Source organism: Alosa sapidissima, chromosome 9 (genome assembly GCF_018492685.1).
Source record: "Alosa sapidissima isolate fAloSap1 chromosome 9, fAloSap1.pri, whole genome shotgun sequence".
Lineage (NCBI taxonomy): Eukaryota > Metazoa > Chordata > Actinopteri > Clupeiformes > Clupeidae > Alosa > Alosa sapidissima.
Genome location: NC_055965.1, coordinates 34,144,191 through 34,169,486, shown reverse-complemented (window position 1 = coordinate 34,169,486; position 25,296 = coordinate 34,144,191). Strand labels below are relative to the sequence as shown.

General features: G+C 39.2%; 2 protein-coding genes across 3 annotated transcripts in view; both read left to right on the top strand.

Moving 5' to 3' along the window:
* The window catches only part of LOC121718954 (interferon-induced protein 44-like), a 163,054-nt gene that overhangs the window by 36,299 nt on the left and 101,459 nt on the right, over positions 1-25,296 (top strand). The gene's annotated exons all lie outside the window — the stretch shown is intronic.
* The window catches only part of LOC121718970 (interferon-induced protein 44-like), a 33,582-nt gene continuing 20,359 nt past the window's right edge, over positions 12,074-25,296 (top strand). The window contains exons 1-8 of one of the 2 annotated variants that reach the window (XM_042104448.1): positions 12,074-12,200; positions 14,885-14,933; positions 19,367-19,400; positions 19,589-19,796; positions 22,040-22,189; positions 22,462-22,633; positions 24,038-24,068; positions 24,103-24,138. In XM_042104448.1, the coding sequence (XP_041960382.1) occupies positions 12,195-12,200; positions 14,885-14,933; positions 19,367-19,400; positions 19,589-19,796; positions 22,040-22,189; positions 22,462-22,633; positions 24,038-24,068; positions 24,103-24,138 (686 nt within the window). In that variant the 5' untranslated portion in view covers positions 12,074-12,194. Of the gene's footprint in view, positions 12,201-14,884; positions 14,934-19,366; positions 19,401-19,588; positions 19,797-22,039; positions 22,190-22,461; positions 22,634-24,037; positions 24,139-25,296 lie in introns of both variants that reach the window. The other variant, XM_042104447.1, reaches the window with a different exon arrangement.

Here is a 25,296-nt window from a genome sequence, read left to right as displayed (position 1 = left end):
TTGCTCAAGAGACTATCAAACCACATTACAAAAACGAAGTTCACCCAAGGGTAGACTACTTACAATTTCAACAGCAACAAAGCCAAGTCGGCGTCCATTTTGCAGTCTTCTTAGAAACTACAATCTGACTACATTTTCGAGGCGCGATTGGATACTTCCGCTGAGTCACATCCGGATTTACCTGGACCGGGTTCAGAAAGTTGCATATTCGTTTTTTCCGCGGAGAAGCGATAGGGGGAGACGAAGCACCCACCAAACAACCCAGAACGTGTTGTAGAACCATCAGAATGACTCTTAACCTGCATAATCATTTTAGCTCAAATTATTGCATAGGGCTTCTTTAACTCATTGACTACTAACCAAGCTCTGTTTTCTCTGACGCTCTTCATTACACCAACATGAACTTTGAATTTGCTACACACGACCCCATCCCTTTCAGGGAAAGAATTGAATGGAAACCTACATCTGCATCAACGTGGGGAGCGAAAAGGGCTTATACTAATCCAATTCAATCATTTATTGTAAAAAGAGTTTCAGAGACATGTCTGAAATACACTCCTTTGTTCAGTACATTTGGGAGAGTTATTAAAAAGTGTACAAAGGTACATTTGTATGCATAACCAACCCCCACCTCTCCCCCAACACACACACCCACATTTTATTTTTCTTAAAAAAACCATAAAAGTGTCTACATTGTATATTCCGTATGTCACCCCATCTGGATGATATAGTTCACACTGCTTTGAATACTCATTCAATATCATTATAGAGTCTAACTACGCTTGGAGGCGCTTGGTCCTGGCAGGGGGTATGTGAGAGTAGCACTGTTTCTTAGTTGCCTACCAGTATGATGTAGTCTGGTTGGAGGAAGAAGGTTGTGTAGTGGGTGTAATGTAAAATCTTTGAGCAAACGTGATTAAAAGGCACAAAATAAGGTTGGTGTGAGAGTTGCCTGTGGGTTTGGCATGCTTAACTTTAACTAACATCAACTAAAAAGACCTTAATTCTATCATTTGAAATATGAACGTCTTCATACAGTGCTTCCATGAAACTTTTCCTACTTAGATATGTTGTCTGCTGTGCAAATTGAGGATATCGATCAGATAAAATACAGTCCCTCCAGGATTTTGAGGTTTTTTTGAGATTGTTGATGCCTGGTTTCGCGACAACTTTTCTAAAAAATTGCAATGGAAGTTGCGGTGTTTTTAGCCATTTGTTGCGAAGAAAATGTGGGAGGAATTGAAAATTGCAATTTTTAAAAAAAAAATTTTATTGAGGGCAACTAAGGTTAGTAAGACCAAAATCACACTGATCATCTTCATATGCTTATTGAAAAGGTAAATAGTAAGGATTACAGTAAATCAAAGTACAGTAGGCCTACATTATTTGTGTAAATGCAATGACTGGGGTAATTCACAAAGCAGTATAACTGTCCAAAAAAGACAGCGACCCCCTAAAGAGATGGCATGATGTTATATGTTTCAATATATTCATATATTTTCTAATTCATATTAAGTTCATATCTTTTTAATAATTCATATTCTGTGACCTGCGTAATTACTAATACCGACTAAGTATCTAGTAAACTATTAGGCTACACTTCTCTTTAATGTCATTACATTGGTGGTTTGTAAGTCTAATTGACTGCCTGCCACTTTAAGGACGTGAGAGTAGCCTAATTACATTTCCGGGTGTTTGCATCTATCTCGCTAGCTGGATTCAGACCGTCGAGCCAGGCCAGGGTAATTTGGGGGCCACCTGGTGATAGTATCCCAGGTCTACAAGCCTCATAACCCTGAGACCTTTGTGTTCAGACTGTCAGGCCATTAGCCTCTCCGCATTACACCTCGACACGCCCTCGCTTGTGAAAACGTCACCAATACCACCCATTTTCAAACAGGATAAGCAGAAAGTCGGGTATCTCTTTCCTATACTGTACATAGACTGTATATATAGAACTGGACAGTGTGCCGTCTGTTAAGAGTGATGCGAGCGCTAGTCCAGAGCCCCCTGGTGGCTGGTTGCAGTACAATGTGTAACTCCGCCCATCCCCATGTATTTCAATGGCCAAGTAGCCAACTTTCCGTGTCACTTTTCTCACCTAAAACTATTTTTGTATCTACAACTTTTTATTCGAAAAAATAGTTTTCAAGATGCTTCAATACACACAATTTTTATTTTCTCGCTGAAATTATTTTTTTTAATGTTATATTAACAAATCTAAAAAGGGCGTGTTTACACCTATGATTGACAGCTGGCTGGCTGCAGACACGACGCTTTGTCCATGTTATGTTTTAACGTCTAGGCTGCAGACACTACCACGTCATCGCTCACTTATTTTAACGACACCTGATTTTGACACATAATCTAACCTAAATAAGTGTTGCTGTTATTATCATTAGGCTATATCTTATCACAGTCTGACTAAATACAAAATTGATAGTCATACATTGTGTAGTTGTTTGTAAGAGACATCGTTGTTAGATGTGACAGATTCTTTGTGAAAAAAGATATGTGCTGTTCTTTCGTAGATGCTAAGTATATTAGCTCATAGCATGCTACATCATGCTAGCATTAGCCAGTTGATAGGTAAAGTAAAAGGGCTCTGCTATATTGAAGTGACGTTAGCCATAGTCACCATCATTTACAGTCCTACTTGTTTCAAATGGTTTAACGTAACCAGTGATTGCCGCCATCATCGTTGCAACTTCATTTGAATACACTTAAGTCACTGGAGAAGGCGATGTTAAGTTTCATTAACGTTAACTCTTGCTTAGTTTTGCGAATGGCAATAAACGCCACCTAGCCTGCTAGGTCGACAACCTCGGTATGCCCATTTATGAATCAGCCCGACAAATAACGTTACTTGTGTTTTAGTGAACACATTATTGGGCCATAGCTTAACGTGAGGAGGGATTCAAAGTTACAAATGCTTAGTATGCTCAGAACAGTGGTATCTGAAAATGCGTTAAGGTATCGTTGTTACCTGCGATTGCACTGCTGGAGAAGCATTTTGCATTGGTGTGATTTGATCAGGTCTTGCCAGTGATGTGTAATCCTCCCGTAGACGTACATCATTTCAAAATAATACGTCTAAATTGAAAACTGTGACAACTCATTGATAGGCTCTCTCAATATGTCTGTAATCTTATGTCTCTACCACAGGCTTGCTAGTCAGAGAGGGTGCTCCATTACCAGAGAGGGTGCTTATAAATCAAAAATGTAATATTGCAGCCTTCATGTCAGCTGTAAAAATATGAGAACATGGACCTACTACATCAGGATACTCTGTAAACATTTTACACATAATCAGGAAGCTACTTTGCTGTTCAGTGTGTGATGTGTTTAAAGTGGTACTATGTTTAAAGAAACATTTTTATTCTTTGTTTCAAGTGCATAAGAAAATACCACATTATGATGATGGTTACGGTTACCCTTAACAAATACAAAACAATATAATACTTAAAACAGGGATCAATCAATAGCCTAATGAAATAAACAATGAAAATGAGGGGGGAAAGCAATAATAAATAATAATGCCCATTCAATCAATAATATAATAACAATAACATGGTAAGACTACATTAAGGAGAATATCAACAATGTCAAATTAATCAACAGCCTATAATGAAAATAAAACAGTACTACTGCATACAAACCATAATGTATAAGAAGTGCTTAAAAGACCAAAAACTATCACAAGAACGAAGAGCACTGGGCAACTCATTCCACCAACATGGAACCACTGAGGAAAAGAGTCTTGAATTTGACCTAGCGTTTAAGACTGGTCGACACAACAGACGCTCATCAGAAGACCGCAGTGGGCGGTTGGGGATGTATATCTTGATCATTGAATTAAAATAACAAGGAGCAGATCCAGTCAGTGTCCTATAGGCCAAAGTGAGAGATTTAAATTTAATTCTGGCTACTGTAGGGAGCCAATGGAGAGTAACTAGGAGAGGAGTTACGATGTGTCCTCTTTGGCTGATTGAAGACCAGTCATGTTGCAACATTCTGAATGATATATCACACAAAAGAAATAAAAAAAAAACATTCAATATTGATTTAGTATCAACCAATAATTATTCTGATATTAATATTCTTGTAACGTCTACATCTTTGTGTAGGCTACAGTTAAATACTAAGCAATGGCCTCTGACTTAAATACCAAGGCAGTTAAATGACCGTGGTATGGTATAGTCTACGTGATACACAGGACTACACAGTAAACCCATTTAAAAAGCATCATCATCTCAGTATACCCATTTAAAATAGGCAAGGATACGTATTCAATAACATTTGGGGTTGCTCACAGTATACCCACCACTGCAACTAACTAACTAGACTACACCACTGGTTAAATGGCACATTGCAATTTAAAATTTGTGTGAGTTCAGGGGCATACAGAAAGTTGAAGTTTGGGTGACATCAATAAAGAAAATAGAAACAAAGGGATGTGTACAGCCTCAAATATGAATGATGTCACATTAACAGAAGGTTCAGAGCAGCGGCAGACCTTTCTTGGTGCCACGCAAGTTATTGAAAGTCATGTGTTTTCAGAACGTAGTGGTGCTGTGCCATGTCCCATGTATAAGGGGCTTCAGGTTGATCCAGTGACGGTGGGTGATGTCAGGGAGATGGATGTCAGGGGACTTGGAGAAAGGGGGAGGACATGCCACCTCAGACCACCCCAGCCAAACCACTTCACGTAGGCATTCCCTTGCTTGCAGACTAATGTAGACCATGGAGACCACCTTGCCGCCACCTCCAGTACATTCAGCCATCACCCATATCTTACCTGCAAAAAGGAAAGTTACAATGAAGTTAGTCAGACAATTTTACAACATTACAAAGCATCTAATCAGGCACTCAACACCACTAGTAATTCCAATTAATTAATATGTGTGCAATAAACTTCACAGCCTACCTAATGTTAACTACACATTTAAATATGCGGTGGGAATGTTATTAACTTGCGTCAGCTTGAAAAATAACGTTATCAGTATGACTGATCATGGACGTTGACAAACTAAGGTCTTTCTCAATTGTTCACCGATATCCCTGGGAAGTGACTTGTTCTTGGCGTAGTGTTTAATGCAGGCGTTTCATTTATCAATCATTCACTTATGCGGTCTACAACTACCGACCTACCGATCTATTTTTTACAGTCTATGCTACCGACCTACCATCACAGAAGTAGCTCTAACAGAGGTGTCTGTCGTTAACGTTAGAAAAAATGCAACGCTGGCAAACTGGCTAGTAGTTACATTAACATGACGGGTTGATGAGGTCCATGCTTCACATTACGTTAACGTTAACTTGCGTTGCTTTATCACATCATACCGTTGCTTTATCACATCATATACTGTACTGACTGTCTAGTGTTATTAATCCCCATGTACAGTCAATGGTTACTCCATGTTGAGATGGCATACATTAAGATTGAGATATTTGAAAACAGCAACAACTAATAAAATCAAGTATATCATGCATCGACTGTTATGGGAGCTGTGTGCTAATCTTCACTTCAACGACTAACTTAGCCTTGTAGCTGCTAACGTTAGCATGTAATTCGCTGTCCGTATTTCTGTTGTTAGCTCATTAGTATTCACCATACTAAATTGTCACAGTCTATAATCAACATAATAAGCTCTCTTAGACGTATTTAAGAACAACAATAGACAAAAAAAAACTTTTCAGTTGATACGCAACACTTACCAGACAAGAACAAACCGATTGTTGTTTGTACTGTTTAGCTAACTCACAGCCGCAAAATTCATCCAGCCAGCTAGCCTTCAGCGCGGAGTCGACCTGCGTTGTGGAAAGGAGAAGGGGGCGGGTTTCACTTGACAAGGGGCGTGTTTAACTCGCTGAGTGGCAACTGAGTGGGCGTGCCTGACCGCGACTCCTCTTCACTGCGCATGCTTCAACTTCTGCTGCGCAGCCGCACTTCAAATTGGTTGCAAATTTTCCAAGATGGCGTCGCCTCGGCGGCTTCAATTCCATAGAACACTGCTGAATGCAACCACACTGTCCAGTTCTATATATACAGTCTATGATACTGTATGCTATCAGAGTCACCTATTTCTGTCCTTTTACATGTATGTCACTTAATATTAATTTATATACAAACCAAGACAGAGGATTCCTAAAGAAACGCAAGCACACACAACATATACGTATAGTTAAATGAGCTATGTACCATAAATTACATTTACTGTGACTCGAAGAGCTGTAAACAAGGCTGTGTGTACAAATCCGCTTGTAGCTTCGGTGGAATTTTGATTTCACGACGTGTGTCATGTGAGTGGATGTGTGAGTGGGCACCCACTCGCCCAGCACCAAACTCTAAGCGCACATCTCTGAGAAAAAATCGCGTTGATCTCAAGCCACAAGTGTCAAGCCATCATTCTGTGGAGCAGCAGGACAGTACACCTCAAATTGGCGACACCACAAGTGACCTCACAGAACAAAACAGCAGATCCGGAAGTGCCAGGCATGAATAACTCCGTAAAAACACCTGGCAGACCAAAACGTAATGTGCAGCCTCCTAAAAGACTTATTGAAAGTTGCTGAACGTTAAAGACTGTAAATGGGTGGAAGTTTTATATTATGTGGTTGTTATGAACATAATAGCTAAAATGAGCATTAGACTGAAGTAATGTTAAGCTCTTATTTGGTGAAACGTGGTGTTTATGTTGGGTTGGAAAGAAAGGTAATTTCTTCTTTAAAGGGGGGAGATGTGTTGTTATGTGCAGGTTAACTGAACTGCATTTCCCAGAATGCAACAGATATATTAAGTGTACACATCAGGAGATGTGCGGTGTTAAATGACTCCACTAAAGTTCGAAAAACTCACGAATAGCTGTGTCTGTGTATTATTTGAAGTGCACTACACAACATAACAGTGTGTGTGTGTGTGTGTGTGTGTGTGTGTGTGTGTATCTAGATTAAACATTGTAGTCTTACTGTAATACAGGAGTTCCTCTAAACTGCATCTTCCCAGTGAAGTGCTACCATGAGGAGATTGATCTGAACAAGGACATGGATGTGCTGCTGCTATCTGCACTGAAACAGATCCTGAACCATGCAAACGACCATGTGACAGATTAAAAAAGAGGACTGAAAGTCCCACTTTCAAAATGTGTCTTCTGCTTCTTGATCTGATACTACCTCTCTCTTTCTCTACTGCACACACACACACACACATACAAACACACAAATGTAACACATAATAACTTTCTTCTCAAAAACACATTTTGTTTAATATACTAATCTTTCTCTGCAGACACTAACTTTACCAAAACACTGGAAATATGACTCAAAATGAAAGAATAACACTTGCTTTCACTTCACAAGGTGCATGCAGTCAATCAAAGTACACCAGGTTTCAAAATACTGGCTATTGTTGACATTACAAAAACTGCATAGACTTCATGTTTCAGTTTTACAGGTATTTGCATGCAAAACATGCAATCCACCGTTGTTACACTAAATTTCTTGGTTGGGAACTGTATGTCCATATGTAATGTTCACATTCAAAAGCATTCAGGTAAAAAGCGAATCAGTTTTTTTTCCTTTACTGTTTACTACAGGAGGTTCAGTAAAAATACTGTTTACAGTATGATAGAAACAGAAAAAGTTTACAGTATTGCTTACAGTGAACAAAATATCCATGAAACACACAAGAGCATTCTGAACAAAATACAACAGCAAAACAGCCCAGATAAAAAAAAAGGGGGGGGGCTAAAAAAAGCAAAAATTACTGTATCTAATCGCTGCGATCTTCAGGGTTAGGCCACATGTTTTCATAAACATTGCATCTGCAGTATCCAAGTCGATGGGATAAAACTGCTTGGTAGCAGAAGCAGAGGTTTTTATACTGTATCTAAGGTTTTGAATATTGTTTTTGCTATTAGTCCGGTGGACAGAAAGGTGAACCCGGAAATGTTGAGTACACCAAAGTTTTATGATAGAAATATATAGTATGGGTCCCCAGCATGCAGAAACTGCCGGATGCTAATTTGCATATGTTGGGCAATTTGTGTAATGCAGCTAATTAGAATAAATTAGCATAATCGCCTATATTGATCATATTATAGGAGCTGCTTAGGCAAAATAGACAATGTTAGTATGTTTTTAGGGGTTACTGGAGATGCTGAGTCCATACCTGACATTTTCAAGATTGAAAATCACTATTTAAACATGGTTTGGTCACGTTCTTACTCTCATTAAGCTGATTTTGCTAAGTTTTTGGGGCCGATTTAGACAGATTTTTGGAGGATAAAAATGTTCAGTGTTCAGGAATAATTTGGATCCTCAAGTATTTTCTGAATTCCACAATAATTTTAAAAATAGCTATTCACTGGCCCTCTGCTGTGACTCACAATTTAGTAACAAAGTGAAGAACTACAGTAGCCTCTACTACTCCTCTCTGTCCTCATCCGTTGTCCTGTCGTCATCTTCTCCAGATTCTTCATCCCTGTCCTTCTGCTCTTTTTGCTGTGTTAATATATTGCAACATGTAACATCACTGCCTTTGCAGAAACAATAATTAGTACAGGCCAGGCCTGCAGTTGCACTTTCCAGATACATGTATACACAGTTTAAACCCAGCTGTGCAGTTACAGCTGATAACATCTAACAAATCAGGAGGAGCAACAGGACTTGAATCGAGGGTGGGCGAGTTCTTCTCGTTTCTTCATATTTGGCTATGAATCTGATTGAATTTAGTATTGGCCATCCCCAAAATGCACCAGAATACAGAAAATCACATCAAACAAATTAAAACATTTCTGAGGGAGGACCCCCAAACCCCCCTTCCACATATGCAACAATTAGTGGGGGGCCCTTAATACATCTGGGCCCAGGGGCCCGAAAGTTCATAATCCGTCCATGGTAGGTGGAGGCCAAAAAAAAAAAAGGTTCCAAAAAGAGCCCTTGCAAGGGGTACTAAAAAGCTTACAGAGGCCTTCAGTAGAGACAAGCCGTCACCTGGGCCTGGTTACGGGAGGAGTGCTTGCCTGAAGAGGGTCTCGATGCAGTGGCCACGGCGGAGAAAGACTTAACGCGACCGGGAGAGCGGCCTGAGGAAGCAGCCTTGGAAGATGAGGTGGTGACGCCGGCCTGGGTGCTGACTTCACCGCGAGAAGACCTGGAGCCCCTGCCCCCGCCGGGCGGCTTTAGGCTGGAGTTGCCGGTGGCCCTGGCCGCAGAGCAGAGGTGAAGCGGCAAGGAGGAGCCGTTTGAGGCACGACGGTTGGGCAGCCTCGGTGGAAGGGCCCTCTGAAAAACTGAACTGTAAGCCTTTGGGTGCGTGTGGGAGGCACCATGCTGTGTGGGCGCCTGTTCGAGTTGGCCTGTTCGAAGGGGGAAAAAAGTTTGTTGTGTGAAATCCGATGCCACGAGCCAGAGAGAAGGTCTAGGCCTTGGCGCGACCGTGGCGGAGTGGAGCGGCCGGGAGCAGCGGAGGACAGCTCTGCGACAAGGCAGCAGAGGAGGGATGCCAACGTCGGTAGCTGTAGCCTGATTGCGCAGCGTGGTCCGGCTGCGATGGCAAGACAGCGGAGCGTCGGAGGTGTGGTGCCGGTTACGGTGCTCAGTGCCGGGGGGTCTGTGGCAGTGGAGGCTAGGCCCCGCCAGGTGTTGGAGGAACATTGCTGTGGTGCACACTGCGAAAGTGCGACCTGAGGGCATTCGCTGGGGACGAGCAGCGACGGCCAGGTGACTGCTAGCACGCCCCACATTGGGCCGCTGGTGGTCGTGGTTCCCCAGGGTGAGTAGGGCTCTTGCGGTGTGTGCACCCCACCTGCTGTGTGGCAGTGCCAGAGACTTTCCTGGACTGAATGTGGGAACGCCCGCGCCGAGGACGGCAATGGCTTGCTGGGGGAGCTGTGTAGCGTGCTGGACTGTGCTGGAAATTCCCACAATGTTTTGCGCTGGGGATTCTGGGAGAACTTTGGGGTTGTTAATATGTGTTCTTGTGCCTTTATGGTGTGGCGTCCAACCCTATGTGTGTATGTGTGCGAGTGTTCTTGACTTCCCTAGCGTGTGCTATGTTCTGTGCCTATGTCCCTGCTCCCGACCTTTAATAAAGCTTTTGATTAGACAACGCTGTCTCATCAATCGTTACACTATTAAATCTGCTTAGCATCTTTAGCATGCTGTGCATATTTGTTAAAGCTCTTGCATTCAAGTTGAATGATCATCTCAATACCAATGTTTCCCAAAAGGGCATGTCCCAAGGAGAACAATATTACCTTAAAAACACATGAGGAACCTGAACAGTCCAATCAGTAGACTATGATAAGCTAGCCAACTATGCTACTTTGTTTACAATATTTCCAGGCTTCAACCAGACAGCTGAATGTGGTAGTTGTAATAGAAATAGTAGGCCTAAGCTATAGGCTAATCTGCATAAAGTGTGCTGTCATAAATATCAGACATGCAGTATTCTCTCTTTTTATATCAGGATATAAAATAATACAGATATATTCTATTGTAGTCTAGCCACCCCCCCCCCCCCCTTCCAAAAAAAGAGGTTTGTATCAAACCGTGGGTCACAAATCACGATACAAATCGAATTGTTAAGTTGGTGTATTGTTACAGCCCTACTGTATATCGCTACAGCCCTATCCTCCAAAAATCTGTCTAAATTGGACCAAAAAACTCAGCAAAATCAGCTTAATGAGAGTAAAAACGTGACCAAACCAAGTTTAAATAGTGATTTTGAATCTTGAAAATGTCAGATATGGACTCAACATCTCCAGTAACCCCTAAAAACATACTAACATTGTCCATTTTTGCCAAGCAGCTCTTATAATATCATCAATATAGGCGAGTATGCTAATTTATGCTAATTAGCTCAATTACACAAATTGCCCAACATATGCAAATTAGCATCCGGCAGTTTCTGCATGCTGGGAACCCATACTATATATATCCATCATAAAACTTTGGTGTACTCAACATTTCCGGGTCCACAATGGGGCTCTATGGGCTGTCCACCGGACTATATTGTGGGATGTTGTGTGTTAACATTCGTAAATACTGTAAAATAATTGTGCTAATTGTGTTTAGAGTTTTGAAAAATGTGACAACTGTAATCTAACCAGGACAAACCATTTTAAGCATTAACCCACAGGTTTTTAAATGGCATAAAATCTGTTCAATATAATATGAAATGTGTTAGTTATTACCTCTGGATTAGTTGAAATAAATCATCCTTTTTACAATGATTGTTCATTATTATCTTTTTTTGTTTATTACTATTATATATATATATATATATATATATATTATATTGTTTATTACTATTTCTTCTCATTCTAAGTTGTCTGGGTATTTGCTCTCAAGAGGCCAATTCCAAACTGACACATCAGTGCATGTAATGGGTGATTAAAGCATCCACTGAATCGATCTACCTCACAAGTGTCATCATCATCATCATTATCATCAATATATTTCATTGCTTTGCATCTTCTCTCCATTAGTAATTGTGTGCACTGTATGGTTCAGCCCCAGGCTTCAAACTAGCAGCACCTCATTTGAATGACTGCCAGCCATAAGCTCATACAGCCCTCCTCTGAGAGCTCTACGTCCACACCCCCACCTACAAGCCATTAGAGGGAAAGACACACAAGAGCACAGAGCAAATGCCAGCAACAAAAGTAGGCGTGACAAACCCAGCATGGACAAGCATCAGTGTCAGCCACAGTGTAAACTAATCATTGTGTCAGGCAGGGCCCTACCAGTAGTAGCATCAGTGTAAACTAATAGTTGTGTCAGGTAGCTAGAACCACTGAAATGCTGAGCTGTGTTTTCACTCATGGTTTTAGGGATTCAGTGTTTTTAGTAGAATAGACCTTTCTGCTTGGTTGATTTAAGAATTATTTTCATAAAGCTTCATGATTATTCTAATGAACAGGGACATTGGAAAGACAATTATATGTGTATGGGGAAAACTATGTGTGTTCCCTGTTAAAATACCACGGTCATAAAACACCGTCACAAAGCCACAGGCCTACTAGCTCATCTTATGTTCACATCTTATGTCCGGTACAAACACTAAACCACATGCTGTTTCACTGCCAGCCATCATTTCCTGTCTGTGAAAGTCAAACTCTTTTTGCAAGCTTGCTGATGATCAGACCCAGTAGCCTACGCAGCTGTATAAACACAGATCTCCTCTTCTCATGAAGGTAGGACAAACACAGCTAATAACCTCTCTAATACTGTGTTCTTTCCAGTTGTGCTAGCATGAAAACAAATATCAATATATAGGCTATGTCATAAGAAGTGAGAAGGTACTATATGTAAAGATACTTTTCTCATCTGTTGTTCCTCGTTGGTGGAACACACTGCCAGTTCCTACAAGGGTAGGGACATCCTTTTCCACTTTCAAAAAACTCCTGAAGACCCAGCTCTTTAGAGAACATCTACTCTCATAGCAACACTTACAAGTCTTACTGATCCTAGCACTCACCAGCCGTTTTAAACTGACAAGTAACTGTTAAAAACAGCACTCACCGACGCACTTATTCTTACTGTACTCTAATGTTTTTTTTTTTTTTTTTTTTTTTTTTTAAACTGTCCTAAAATTGTGAGAATTGTTCTAAAAACTTACTGTTTACCATGTTGTTAGTCGCTTTGGTTAAAAAGCGTCAGCCAAATGTAATGTAATGTAATGTAATGTAAAGACAACAATGGTATCATTTACTGACCTAGCTTCTGTTTTTGTTTTCTGCGCAAACCTAGTTTGCATTCTGGCTTGTGTTGCAATGATCATTTAGCTTATCTGTTGATTAGATTGTGAGTGGTATTGAGCCCTGGTCCTCTTGCCATCATGAAACCAATGTGTTAGGTCATCTAGTTTATCTTGATACCAAGATATTCATCCTAGCTGTAGGACTGAGTTAAGGACAGTCAATGTGGCTCAACCACATTCACCTGTGGATCAATGTTTTTTTAAGTATTATTAATTAATTAGTTGTATTATTGATTGATTGATTCATTCATTCATTCAAAGTAATCACAGTGATTAATGTGTTAATTTTGATAGCAGCAAGGTGGTCGTTTTGTTGTGAGTCTTTGATCTTCATTGTCAATGTAGAAAGGCTTGAAGAGGCACAAACATCCTCCTGTGTGTCATGTTCACATTCACCATTAGGGGGCGCCTAGCTCAAAGGTGGAATGATGTGGAAAGGAGACCACACCAAAAGTATTTTATACTAAATGTTTACTAATTGATTACGTGAATGAAGTGATGAGAAAAGTCAGTGAGTGAGAGACACACCAGGAATGTTCAGAGTGCAGGTCAGCATGTAAGGAAGAGCCATCAGCAGTGGACAGACTGAGGGACACCAGCCATAAGCCCAGACAGCTCATTAAGCCCTAGCAGGGCCCTAACAGTGGCCTACAGACTAGCAGGACCCTTTAGTAGCATCAGTGTGTGCTAATAGTTGTGTACAAAGTAGGACACATACAACAATAGCAATAAGCTCTCTTATGTGAAATGCAGCTTTCGTATAATGTAAAATATATATATAATAAGGTTTGCCCCACTGAAATGCTGAGCTGTGTGTTTTTTTAAATAGTGTTAGATACGAGACTGAACTTCACCTTGGTTGATAGAAGAATTCTTATTTTCATTAAGCTTTATGAATGTTTGCATTAAAGGGAAATCGGAATAACTATGTGTGTTGTTCAGCGTTCAACATGGGAGAGAGTGTGTGCGTTCCCTGTACAAATAGTACAACCATTAAACATGGTCACAAAGCAATATTGGCCCATTTTATGTGTTTTGTTCCCACGAGCACTTATCCAATCCTGCACCCACACTAAACCACACGCTGCTTTGTGTCAGTCACCACTTCCTGTCTATGAAAGTCAAACTGTTTCTGCAAGCTGCTGATAAGCATATAGCAGAGTAGGCAGTGATGTAAACATCCTCTCCTCATAAAGTTCTTCTATGTGAAATGCAGCTTTCGTATAATATACAATATATAATACCTTGGCAATACTTCTAAAGACAACAATGTTATCATAATAGCCTAGCTTTTCTGCACTGCCAAATCTAGATGTGGTTAATAAGTATATGTTGATTTGTATAAAATGCCTGAGTTAGCTTAATAGTAAAATACACCTACTTATAGAACCTTGCCCAACTGATGATGACCTCTTGAAGAGCTATTTTTCTAATTGTGTGTGTGTGTGTGTGTGTTTGTGTTTGAGTAAAATATTGTTGATGTGAAGGTATATAAAGTGAACATATTTGTTCTGCTTTAAGTAGCCTCCTTTAGTAACACATCAGCCTACACATGCACACACACACACAGGTGAGGATGAGGTGTTGGGGGGGCAGGTGAGCAAGAGGAAGTGGAGGTGTTGAGGGGGCAGGTGAGGAAGAGGAGGTGTTGGGTGGGGGCATGCAGGTGAGTCATGCAGTCATTCTTGGATGACTTAATCAATCTGAACCAATCTCCAATTACCCGTCTCAGGATTTGTTTAGCCTTATCATGAAGAACCCCATCCGCATTTACATGTAAACCCTTATCATGAAGAACCCCATCCTCATTTACATGTAAACCCTTGTCATGAAGAATTTACATCCTCATTTACATTCAGAAGTGATCAGGTAGATCAGATCCAGAATTTAGCATTTTTTTCTCCAGACATTCTGTCCGTGTTTTTGTTTGTTTGTTCGTTTCTGCTGGGCAACTACACATGATACCGGTCATTTTCTTTTTGTGGCTGGTAATGTAAACACTGACACACACAAACACAAACTTTTTGATGTAATTAACAGGTCTTAAATTGAAAAAAAAAAGTTGTTAGAGTAATCTGCTTTGATATTCACCATTTCTCATTTTACTCTGTGACACAGGGAGAAATGGCGTGGCTATTTAAAAAAAAGATTACTCTGCCTTCTCCATGTGAGTACATGTACACACACACACACACAATGATAATAATAATAATAAGAAGCAGAAGGATAAGAAAAAGAAGAAGAACAACAACAACAATAACAACTAGAAAAGCATTTCCTGAAGGAAATACAGTGCATGAAAATGCAAAAATATGATGTAAAATATCATACAGAGTAAAAACAAACTATATTGGTTGCTAGGTAGATGAGGTTTAATATGGTTGGAATGACTGAACAGTTAAATAAGTGGATAGTTTAAATGGTTAAATTATTTAGGTAGATAGTTGACGATAACTGACACTTGGAATGGCTCTAATGTTTGCTAGCAGTTATGCTAACTATGTTAACAAAGATAATAATGTTAACCAAGTTACTATGCTAACTAGCATGCTAACAATGTTAAAATGCTAAGTATGTTAACCATATTACTTAGCTGACTTAGCTCATCATTTTAAGCAGTTTTGCTAAAACTACTAACTAGCATGCTAACATGCTAGCATGCTAATCATGTGACTTAGCTAACTTAGCTAATCATTTTTAGCAGTTTTGCTAAAAATGCTAATTAGCATGCTAGCATGCTAACTATGCTAACCATGTGACTTAGCTAACTTAGCTAATCATTTTAAGCAGTTTTGCTAAAAATGCTAACTAGCATGCTAGCATGCTAACTATGCTAACCATGTGACTTAGCTAACTTAGCTAATCATTTTTAGCAGTTTTGCTTAAAATGCTAACTAGCATGCTAACATGCTAACTATGCTAACCATGTGACTTAGCTAACTTAGCTAATCATTTTTAGCAGTTTTGCTAAAAATGCTAACTAGCATGCTAACATGCTAGCATGGTAACTATGCTAACCATGTTACTTAGCTAACTTAGCTAACTAGCTACAGTGGGTAGGAGTCATAGTTGATGACGAGTAACAGTTACAATGGCTGAACAGTTAAAAAGTTCAGTAGTTTAAAGGGTTGAATTGTTTAACAGTAAAATATTATAGTGAGGACTTTTATTTTGAAACAGTTTTTGGCAGAGGAAGCAGTTGAACAGGATGTGTAGTCTTAATAGGGCCAGTTTGTATGCTTAAAGCCTGAGACTGGCAGTTGGTCCAGGTGGCCCGAACACCTGCCATAGGATTCTAATTGCTGTGATGTCATAAAGGGCAATGTTAAGTCAATGGGGAAATTTTGATAGTTTTTAATTAATAGTTTAAAAAGTATAAAAGTTACAAAGATGAAAAATACAAAGCCCACATGTCCTAATTAAGACCTACGCGTCAATGTTTGAATGAAGTTTCTACGTTAAACGGTTGAAGCTGCATTAACTGCGTTAGAAGAAGAAGAATAAGAAGAACTAGAAAAGCATTTCCTGAAGGAAATACAGTGCATGAAAATGCAAACAATATGATGTCAAATATCATACAGAGTAAAAACAAACTATATTGATTGCTAGGTAGATGAGGTTTAATATAGTTGGAATGACTGAACAGTTAAATAGGTGGATAGTTTATATAGGTAAATGATTTACTTGGTAGATAAGGTTTAATATAGTTGGAATGATTGAACGGTTAAATAAGTGGATAGTTTAAATGGTTAAATTATTTAGGTAGATAGTTGACGATAACTGACACTTGGAATGGCTCTAATGTTTGCTAGCAGTTATGCTAACTATGTTAACAAAGATAATAATGTTAACCAAGTTACTATGCTAACTAGCATGCTAACAATGTTAAAATGTTAAGTATGCTAACCATGTGACTTAGCTAACTTAGCTAATTATTTTTAGCAGTTATCAATGTTAAAATGCTAAGTATGCTAACCATGTGACTTAGCTAACTTAGCTAATTATTTTTAGCAGTTATGCTAACTATGCTAACTAACATGCTAACTATGCTAACCATGTTACTTAGCTAACTTAGTTAATCATTTTTAGCAGTTATGCTAACTATGCTAACTAACATGCTAACTATGTTAACCATGTTACTTAGCTGACTTAGCTCATCATTTTAAGCAGTTTTGCTAAAAATGCTAACTAACATGCTAACTATGCTAACCATGTGAGTTAGCTAACTTAGCTAATCATTTTTAGCAGTTTTGCTTAAAATGCTAACTAGCATGCTAACATGCTAACTATGTTAACCATGTTACTTAGCTGACTTAGCTCATCATTTTAAGCAGTTTTGCTAAAAATGCTAACTAGCATGCTAACATGCTAGCATGCTAACTATGCTAACCATGTGACTTAGCTAACTTAGCTAATCATTTTTAGCAGTTTTGCTAAAAATGCTAACTAGCATGCTAACATGCTAGCATGCTAACTATGCTAACCATGTGACTTAGCTAACTTAGCTAATCATTTTTAGCAGTTTTGCTAAAAATGCTAACTAGCATGCTAACATGCTAGCATGCTAACTATGCTAACCATGTGACTTAGCTAACTTAGCTAATCATTTTTAGCAGTTTTGCTAAAAATGCTAACTAACATGCTAACATGCTAACTATGCTAACCATGTGACTTAGCTAACTTAGCTAATCATTTTAAGCAGTTTTGCTTAAAATGCTAACTAGCATGCTAACTATGCTAACCATACTACTTAGCTAACTTAGCTAACTAGCTACAGTGGGTAGGAGTCATAGTTGATGACAAGTAACAGTTACAATGGCTGAACAGTTAAAAAGTTCAGTAGTTTAAAGGGTTGAATTGTTTAACAGTGAAATATTGTAGTGAGGACTTTTATTTTGAAACAGTTTTTGGCAGAGGAAGCAGTTGAACAGGATGTGTAGTCTTAATAGGGCCAGTTTGTATGCTTAAAGCCTGAGACTGGCAGTTGGTCCAGGTGGCCCGAACACCTGCCATAGGATTCTAATTGCTTAACGGCCGTATTGTGATGTCATAATCATAATGTTAAGTCAATGGGGAAATTTTGATTAGTTTTTAATTAATAGTTTAAAAAGTATAAAAGTTACAAAGCTGAAAAATACATAGCACCCATGTCCCAAGTAAGACCTACGTAACATAGTTTGAATGAAGTTTCTACGTTAAACGGTTGAAGCTGCATTAAATGCGTTAGCGGAAGAATAAGAATAAGAATAAGAAGCCTAGGAAGAACAGTACAGTGCATTTTCATGCACTGTAACTAGAAAAGCATTTCCTGAAGGAAATACAGTGCATGAAAATGCAAAAATATGATGTAAAATATCATACACAGTAAAAACAAACTATTGGTTGCTAGGTAGATGAGGTTTAATATAGTTGGAATGACTGAACAGTTAAATAAGTGGATAGTTTAAATGGTTCAATTATTTAGGTAGATAGTTGACGATAACTGACACTTGGAATGGCTCTAATGTTTGCTAGCAGTTATGCTAACTATGTTAACAAAGATAATAATGTTAACCAAGTTACTATGCTAACTAGCATGCTAACAATGTTAAAATGTTAAGTATGCTAACCATGTGACTTAGCTAACTTAGCTCATCATTTTTAGCAGTTATGCTAACTAGCATGCTAACATGCTAACTATGCTAATCATGTTACTTAGCTAACTTAGTTAATCATTTTAGCAGGTATGCTAACTATGCTAACTAGCATGCTAACATGCTAACTATGCTAACCATGTTACTTAGCTGACTTAGCTAATCATTTTAAGCAGTTTTGCTAAAAATGCTAACTAGCATGCTAACATATTAGCATGCTAACTATGCTAACCATATGACTTAGCTAACTTAGCTAATCATTTTAAGCAGTTTTGCTAAAAATGCTAACTAGCATGCTAACATGCTAGCATGCTAACTATGCTAACCATGTGACTTAGCTAACTTAGCTAACTAGCTACAGTGGGTAGGAGTCATAGTTGATGACAAGTAACAGTTACAATGGCTGAACAGTTAAAAAGTTCAGTAGTTTAAAGGGTTAAATTGTTTAACAGTGAAATATTGTAGTGAGGACTTTTATTTTGAAACAGCTTTTGGCAGAGGAAGCAGTTGAACAGGATGTGTAGTCTTAATAGGGCCAGTTTGTATGCTTAAAGCCTGAGACTGGCAGTTGGTCCAGGTGGCCCGAACACCTGCCATAGGATTCTAATTGCTTAACGGCTCTATTGTGATGTCATCAGCCCATGTTAAGTCTATGGGGAAATTTTGACTAGTTTTTAATTAATAGTTTAAAAAGTATAAAAGTTACAAAGTTGAAAAATACAAAGCCCACATGTCCTAAGTAAGACCTACGCAACATAGTTTGAATGAAGTTTCTACGTTAAACGGTTTAAGCTGCATTAACTGCGTTAGAAGAAGAAGAAGAAGAAGAAGAAGAAGAAGAAAAAGCCTTGGAATAACAGTACAGTGCATTTTCATGCACTGTAAAAAGCCTTGGAAGAACAGTACAGTGCATTTTCATGCACTGTAATAATAAGGAGATACATTTTTAACATTATGTTTCATGCAGTGATGGAAAAAGATTGGAGAGAAATCAAATGGGGGTAAGCAAAGCATCAGTGCATTTCCCTTAGCAATCATCAATCATTGATATGTCCTATGTGTGGAACATGAGTAATTTCGCTGATAAAAGCAAATCATATCCTAAACCGTTTTCTAAAATCAATCACTGATGTCTTCTGTTAGTGGAACCGAAATAATTTAGCTGATATGGAACATTTGTTTGAGACAGAGACAAAGAGAAGGAACTTAAAGCACTGAAAAGTAAAGTGCAGGAACTTCAACTCGGCAGTCCAGATGTCCAACATCTGCGGATCCTCATGTACGGACCACCCGGAGCCGGGAAGTCCAGCTTCGTCAACATCGACAGCATCTTTCAGGACCGCATGACCAGTGCAGCCACTGTAGATGCAGCAACTGATGTCAGCTTCACAAAGATGGTAAGACAGTTTCCTCATTGCAGTTTCTTACTATAGATCTCTAAAGTTTAAGACGAAGTCTTTATGAAGACCAGCGGGTATCGAGACCGAGTGCAGACTAAGACCAAAGCAGAGCGAGACCAAGTCCAGACTAAGACCAAAGCAGGGCCAGACCAAGTCCAGACTAAGACCAAAGCAGAGCAAGACCAAGTCCAGACTAAAGCAGAGCGAGACCAAGTCCAGACTAAGACCAAAGCAGGGCGAGACCAAGTCCAGACTAAGACCAAAGCAGAGCAAGACTAAGTCCAGACTAAAGCAGAGCGAGACCAAGTCCAGACTAAGACCAAAGCAGGGCGAGACCAAATCCAGACTAAGACCAAAACAGGGATAGACCAAGTTAAAACCAAGTCCAGACTAAGACCAAAGCAGTGCAAGACCAATCCAGACTAAGACCAAAGCAGGGCAAGACCAAGTCAAAACCATGTCCAGATTAAGACCAAAGCAGGGCAAGACCATGTGAAAACCATGTCCAGACTAAGACTAAAGCAGAGCGAGACCAAGTCCAGACTAAGACCAAAGCAGTGCAAGACCAAATCCAGACTAAGACCAAAGCAGTGCGAGACCATGTCAAAACCAAGTCCAGACTAAGACCAAAGCAGTGCAAGACCAAGTCCAGACCAAAGCAGGGCGAGACCAAGTCCAGACTAAGACCAAAGCAGGGCGAGACCAAAGCAGGGCGAGACCAAATCCAGACTAAGACCAAAGCAGGGCGAGACCAGGTCAAAACCATGTCCAGATTAAGACCAAAGCAGGGCGAGACCAAGTCCAGAAATGAGGCTATTGACATGACTTATTATGAAATGTGAAACAGAGGCACCATATTGGGGCTCAGCTATGGCTAAAATCTATATCATGGTATAACTTCAACTATGATAACAATAAACAATCACAGTACAGTACATACGTCTTTCTTAACTTTTCAGTACACTGTATAACTCATTGAATGCCAAGCTGTTTTCGGGAGCTTTGTCCTAGAGTGCCAGCAATCTAGACCATTGTTGATGATTTTTGTACAGCCACAGCATATTCTGTGTTATAGCTATAAACACATACAATGGCTCGTTTAAAAGGTGAGACTTTAAGCTCTCGGTGGGTGCAAACCGTGTATTTCTACACGCCTCTGTTCCTGAGAAATCCCAAGCTAAACAGTGGCTAGTTTTCATCAAAATCGCTGTTTTTTTCTAGAAATGGAGATATAACGTCTTTCATGAAATATGAAGTGTTGCCTGTTACTTACTTGTGTAAACTTTCCGGGAAGTGATCAGCGAGACCTGGCAAGACTGCCACCTAGTGATAGACCCACGAAAATGGCCTGGTTTTGACCTGATGTGCATGCGTCACTGATTCGACCCAAAGCGGCAACCGAGTTATGATAAAATGTCCAGATAAAATGTCCAGATTGTACGTTTTCATGAGTTTTCGATCGTCATATATTTCATTTCCATTAATCACAGAGTTCCCAAAATCACATATAAGGTGTGTTAGAGTGTCTAGTTTCGTAATTTAAAAAAAGCTAAAAACGTAATATTACGTTTTTGGCACTCAACGCATGTTTTGGCACTCAATGAGATAAGCAGCCTCTATCAAATTACACCTTGTTGGTTGAATGTTATACATCCAATCATAGTACTGCATCATCTTAAAAGTTTGTTTTGAGTGGTCCTGCCTGGTCTTGAAATAAAGAAAAATTCAGAGACAAGAGCGAGACCATGTTAAAGGGGACTCGAGACCAATATTGACTACAACACTTCTGCTATCTTCAATTCCCCAGAGCCCTATTAGAAATTCTCTGTTTACTTTTACTGCATCAAACACTTGACTTTGACTAAGTCGTTGTTAGAAGATTCACGGCCATCAAGTTGTTCGACAATTCTTAACTTTGTTCACTTCACTGTGTGTTACACATAGAGAACACAGAAAGAAGAAATGCATTCCATTAATCAGATTACTTGTTTACATGGTACCTTTTCTGACAAAACCACCTCTCTCAATCGATTTAAAATTGGAACGAATTTAGTGAATGAGTGAGAGTGGGGTTGGTAAATAAGTAAAAAAATGCATAAGGTGTGATGTAGAATGTGTACTATGATTATGATTAGCTTGTTTGTTTGTTTGTTTAGTTTCAAATCCAAAAAAAACAAAAAACAAATGAGATGTGGTTTTTTACACAATGATTATGATAACTTTTTTGTTTGTTTGTTTAGTTTCAAATCCATAAAATCAGAAAAGGTAAATCTGGACAACTGCCATTTGTCATCTGTGATGTCATGGGTTTGGAAACTGGTGACTCTGGAGGGGTGCATCCTGAAGACCTTATGAACACCTTAAAAGGTCACGTTAAAAATGGCTACAAGGTAACAACACCCCCTTAAAGGACACATTCATAATGGCTACAAGTTAACAACACACCCTTAAAGGCCACATTATACTGTAGATGTGGCCTTGTTTACAAGATAACACATGATTGGCACGATGTATTCACATGTTGACTTTTTCACCGCGGAAGGGGCAAGATATGTGGCGTTACAAACTAACATTTCTATGGAGGAGGTTTTGAGTGCTTTGTCTCCTCATTAGAAAGTCTCTGTTTTAAGTCAATTGAAGCTACTTTCTTTCTACCCTGCAGTTGAACCCTAGAAGCCCCATATCAGACAGCGATCCACACTACAACAGCTGTCCCTCTCTGGGTGACAGAATCCACTGTCTCGTAGGCATCGTCCCCGCTGACAAGGTTTCTCTGATAGACGATGACTTCTTCAAGAAGATGAGGGAGATAAGAATAAAAGCCAGTGAGCTGAGTAAGTAGCTATCAGACTAATGTTTTCTTCAAATGCATGTATTAATTAATACTACAGACAAGGCCCTCTCAACCATTCGAGAGGCTGTGTTGTGCTTCTGTGTCGAATCGACGGCGTAGCCCCACAGAGCCCCTCTGCGTCTCCATGTACCCCCTTCCAAGGGGCCTATATGCTGTTGCTTGACGAGCACCTCCAAAAATGTCAACTTTGTGTCAGTGCGACGTAGATTGCAAGGACTGTGATTGGAATTTACCCTGTGTGTTGATACCCAGCTGCTTCAAACTGCCTACTGTGGGTAGTAACAACATGCTAGTTTGCTGACATAAGTTTGCAAATAAACAATATTTTGATTACAATGACAGGATTATCCGATTGTAAAGTGTCTATCTGTCAGTAACATTTTGAAATCAGCACTTTGACAGCAAGCAGTACTTTTTGGGCAGAACATAACATAAACTGGGTGGCAGACACCTTGCAAATAGCCTCAGACTTACAGTATTGACTGTGTTTATTTATAAGCGCAGAACCGTAAAACAGCATCACGATATACTGTTATATTATTACACGCATAATCAGTCAGCGCAGAACCAAAAAAAGCATCACGATATACTGTTATATCTATTATTACACGCATAATCAGTCAGCGCAAAACCAAAAAACAGCATCACGATATACTGTTATATCTATTACTACACGCATAATCAGTCAGCACAGAACCGTAAAGCAGCATCACGATATACTGTTATATCTATTCTTACACGCATAATCAGTCAGCGCAGAACCAAAAAACAGCATCACAATATAGGCCTACTGTTATATCTATTATTATGACCACCGGGCAGCGAAGGCCCCTCACGATCAACATACAAAAAATAAGATTTTTCAAGTTTTGTGTACCCTGGTCTTTCAGTGTCACAGAAATCCTTGACGGAAAATTGGCCATGCGAAAAAAAATAAAAAAATCTGGAAGAATCCTCAAACATATTGAATTCATATGCATATGCATTGCGTTTTTAAGAGCATACTGTTGAGAATATCATGGACATTGAACAATAGACATAGCTGAATTGCCCCTCTTAAAGGCCAGCTCGGTAATGATAACAGAACATTCTGGGAACTCTGAACTTGAGTAGTCTGACCACATGGCACAGTTCAGTGATTGCCAGTGTGAGTAGGCGGTTGTGTCTCTTATGTCCAATTTTATGTGTGCGTTTTAAGTAAAAAAAATGTTTTTTAAAAAACACACCCAAACCACCCAAATTCACTGAAGCACATCCCTTGGTTGGAGAATAAAGGAGAATCAATTTGCTGGACGGCTGGGTTGCAATATCAGTGATTATATACTATCTACCCTACAGCTAATGTCCATTTCGGACCATGAACTCAATCTGTTTTCTGTTGCAGAAATCCCTGAGGTCGCAGTGCTGACGAAAATAGACATGGCATGTCCTGAGGTGCACAAGGACATCACACTTGTCTACAGAAGCAAGAAGATCAAAGAGAATGTGAGCTCTCCACTCAGAAATGTCCATATGTGTCAGATTACATTCTTCATAGTGTTTCTCTATACTAAAAACATTACGGATTTGATGGTTGTAGTAATTGCCTTTATTTTAGTTTCTGGCTACCTGACTCCATTGCTTAATATAAAGGGTTCAAATAATCAAGTTTGAACATTTAAATTTCACAAGTCATCCTCTCTGAACATTTGGTTCTCAGGTGCTCCGATGCCAAACACATGGAAAAACCCAAATATGTGTGTCTGTGTCTCTAATTGTTTTTACACTAAAGGCCTTTGATATTTTATGCATTTTGGTGAACAAGCCTTTCAGCCAGATTATACTGCGCTCTGCGAACCATGCTCTTTACTCTTACAGGGGTCAGATTTATTTATCTAGTATCAAAATGGCCCCTTTGCAGGTCCTCATTTGACCATCTGGGTAGTTATTTGTTGTGTTTGGTGTTGTTGAGATATCCCTTGAGATATTACAATGTTGCATTGTATTTCTGTCATAAAGTGACCTGAGAAAAATATCTACATCAATATATTTACAATTTTTATATTTATGTCAATATATTAAAAAAATATAGTGAAATATGCAATATTTATATGATCATATTTCCACATGAAAGCAATTAAGTGTTGTGACCCACTGCGCCCCCTGCAGGCTATGTGCAGTCAGCCACAGTGCTATAGTGGTGTAATAGCAAATCTGACAATATTTCAGAAAACAAATAGTTTTTGATCACTTTGACATCATCTTGGACAGTGTTTTTTCTTCAAACTCAAAAAAATTACAGGAAGGGCCGGAATATGTCTAGACAACCACCTTATCTGGTTTATAAATTGTGATGCAATAATGTGCCAATAATTCTTTTTCCGTGTCCAACTTGTCCAATAACACTATTTTTGTCCATTATTCAGAATATCATATAAGAAAATTGTTTATTTAGCTGCAGAGATACACTAATTACTCTGTTAGAGTTAAGCAATTTTCTTTCACCTTTTCTGAAATGGAGGTGATGATGACAAGGTTTATATGTTGCGAAAACAATTTGGCTGCACTAGTATGCGTTTTTGGTTGAACAATCTGTGATGTCAGCAGACTTAACCAAATTTCCATTACGAACTAACCCCATACAACTAACCCCTGTCTGCAGTC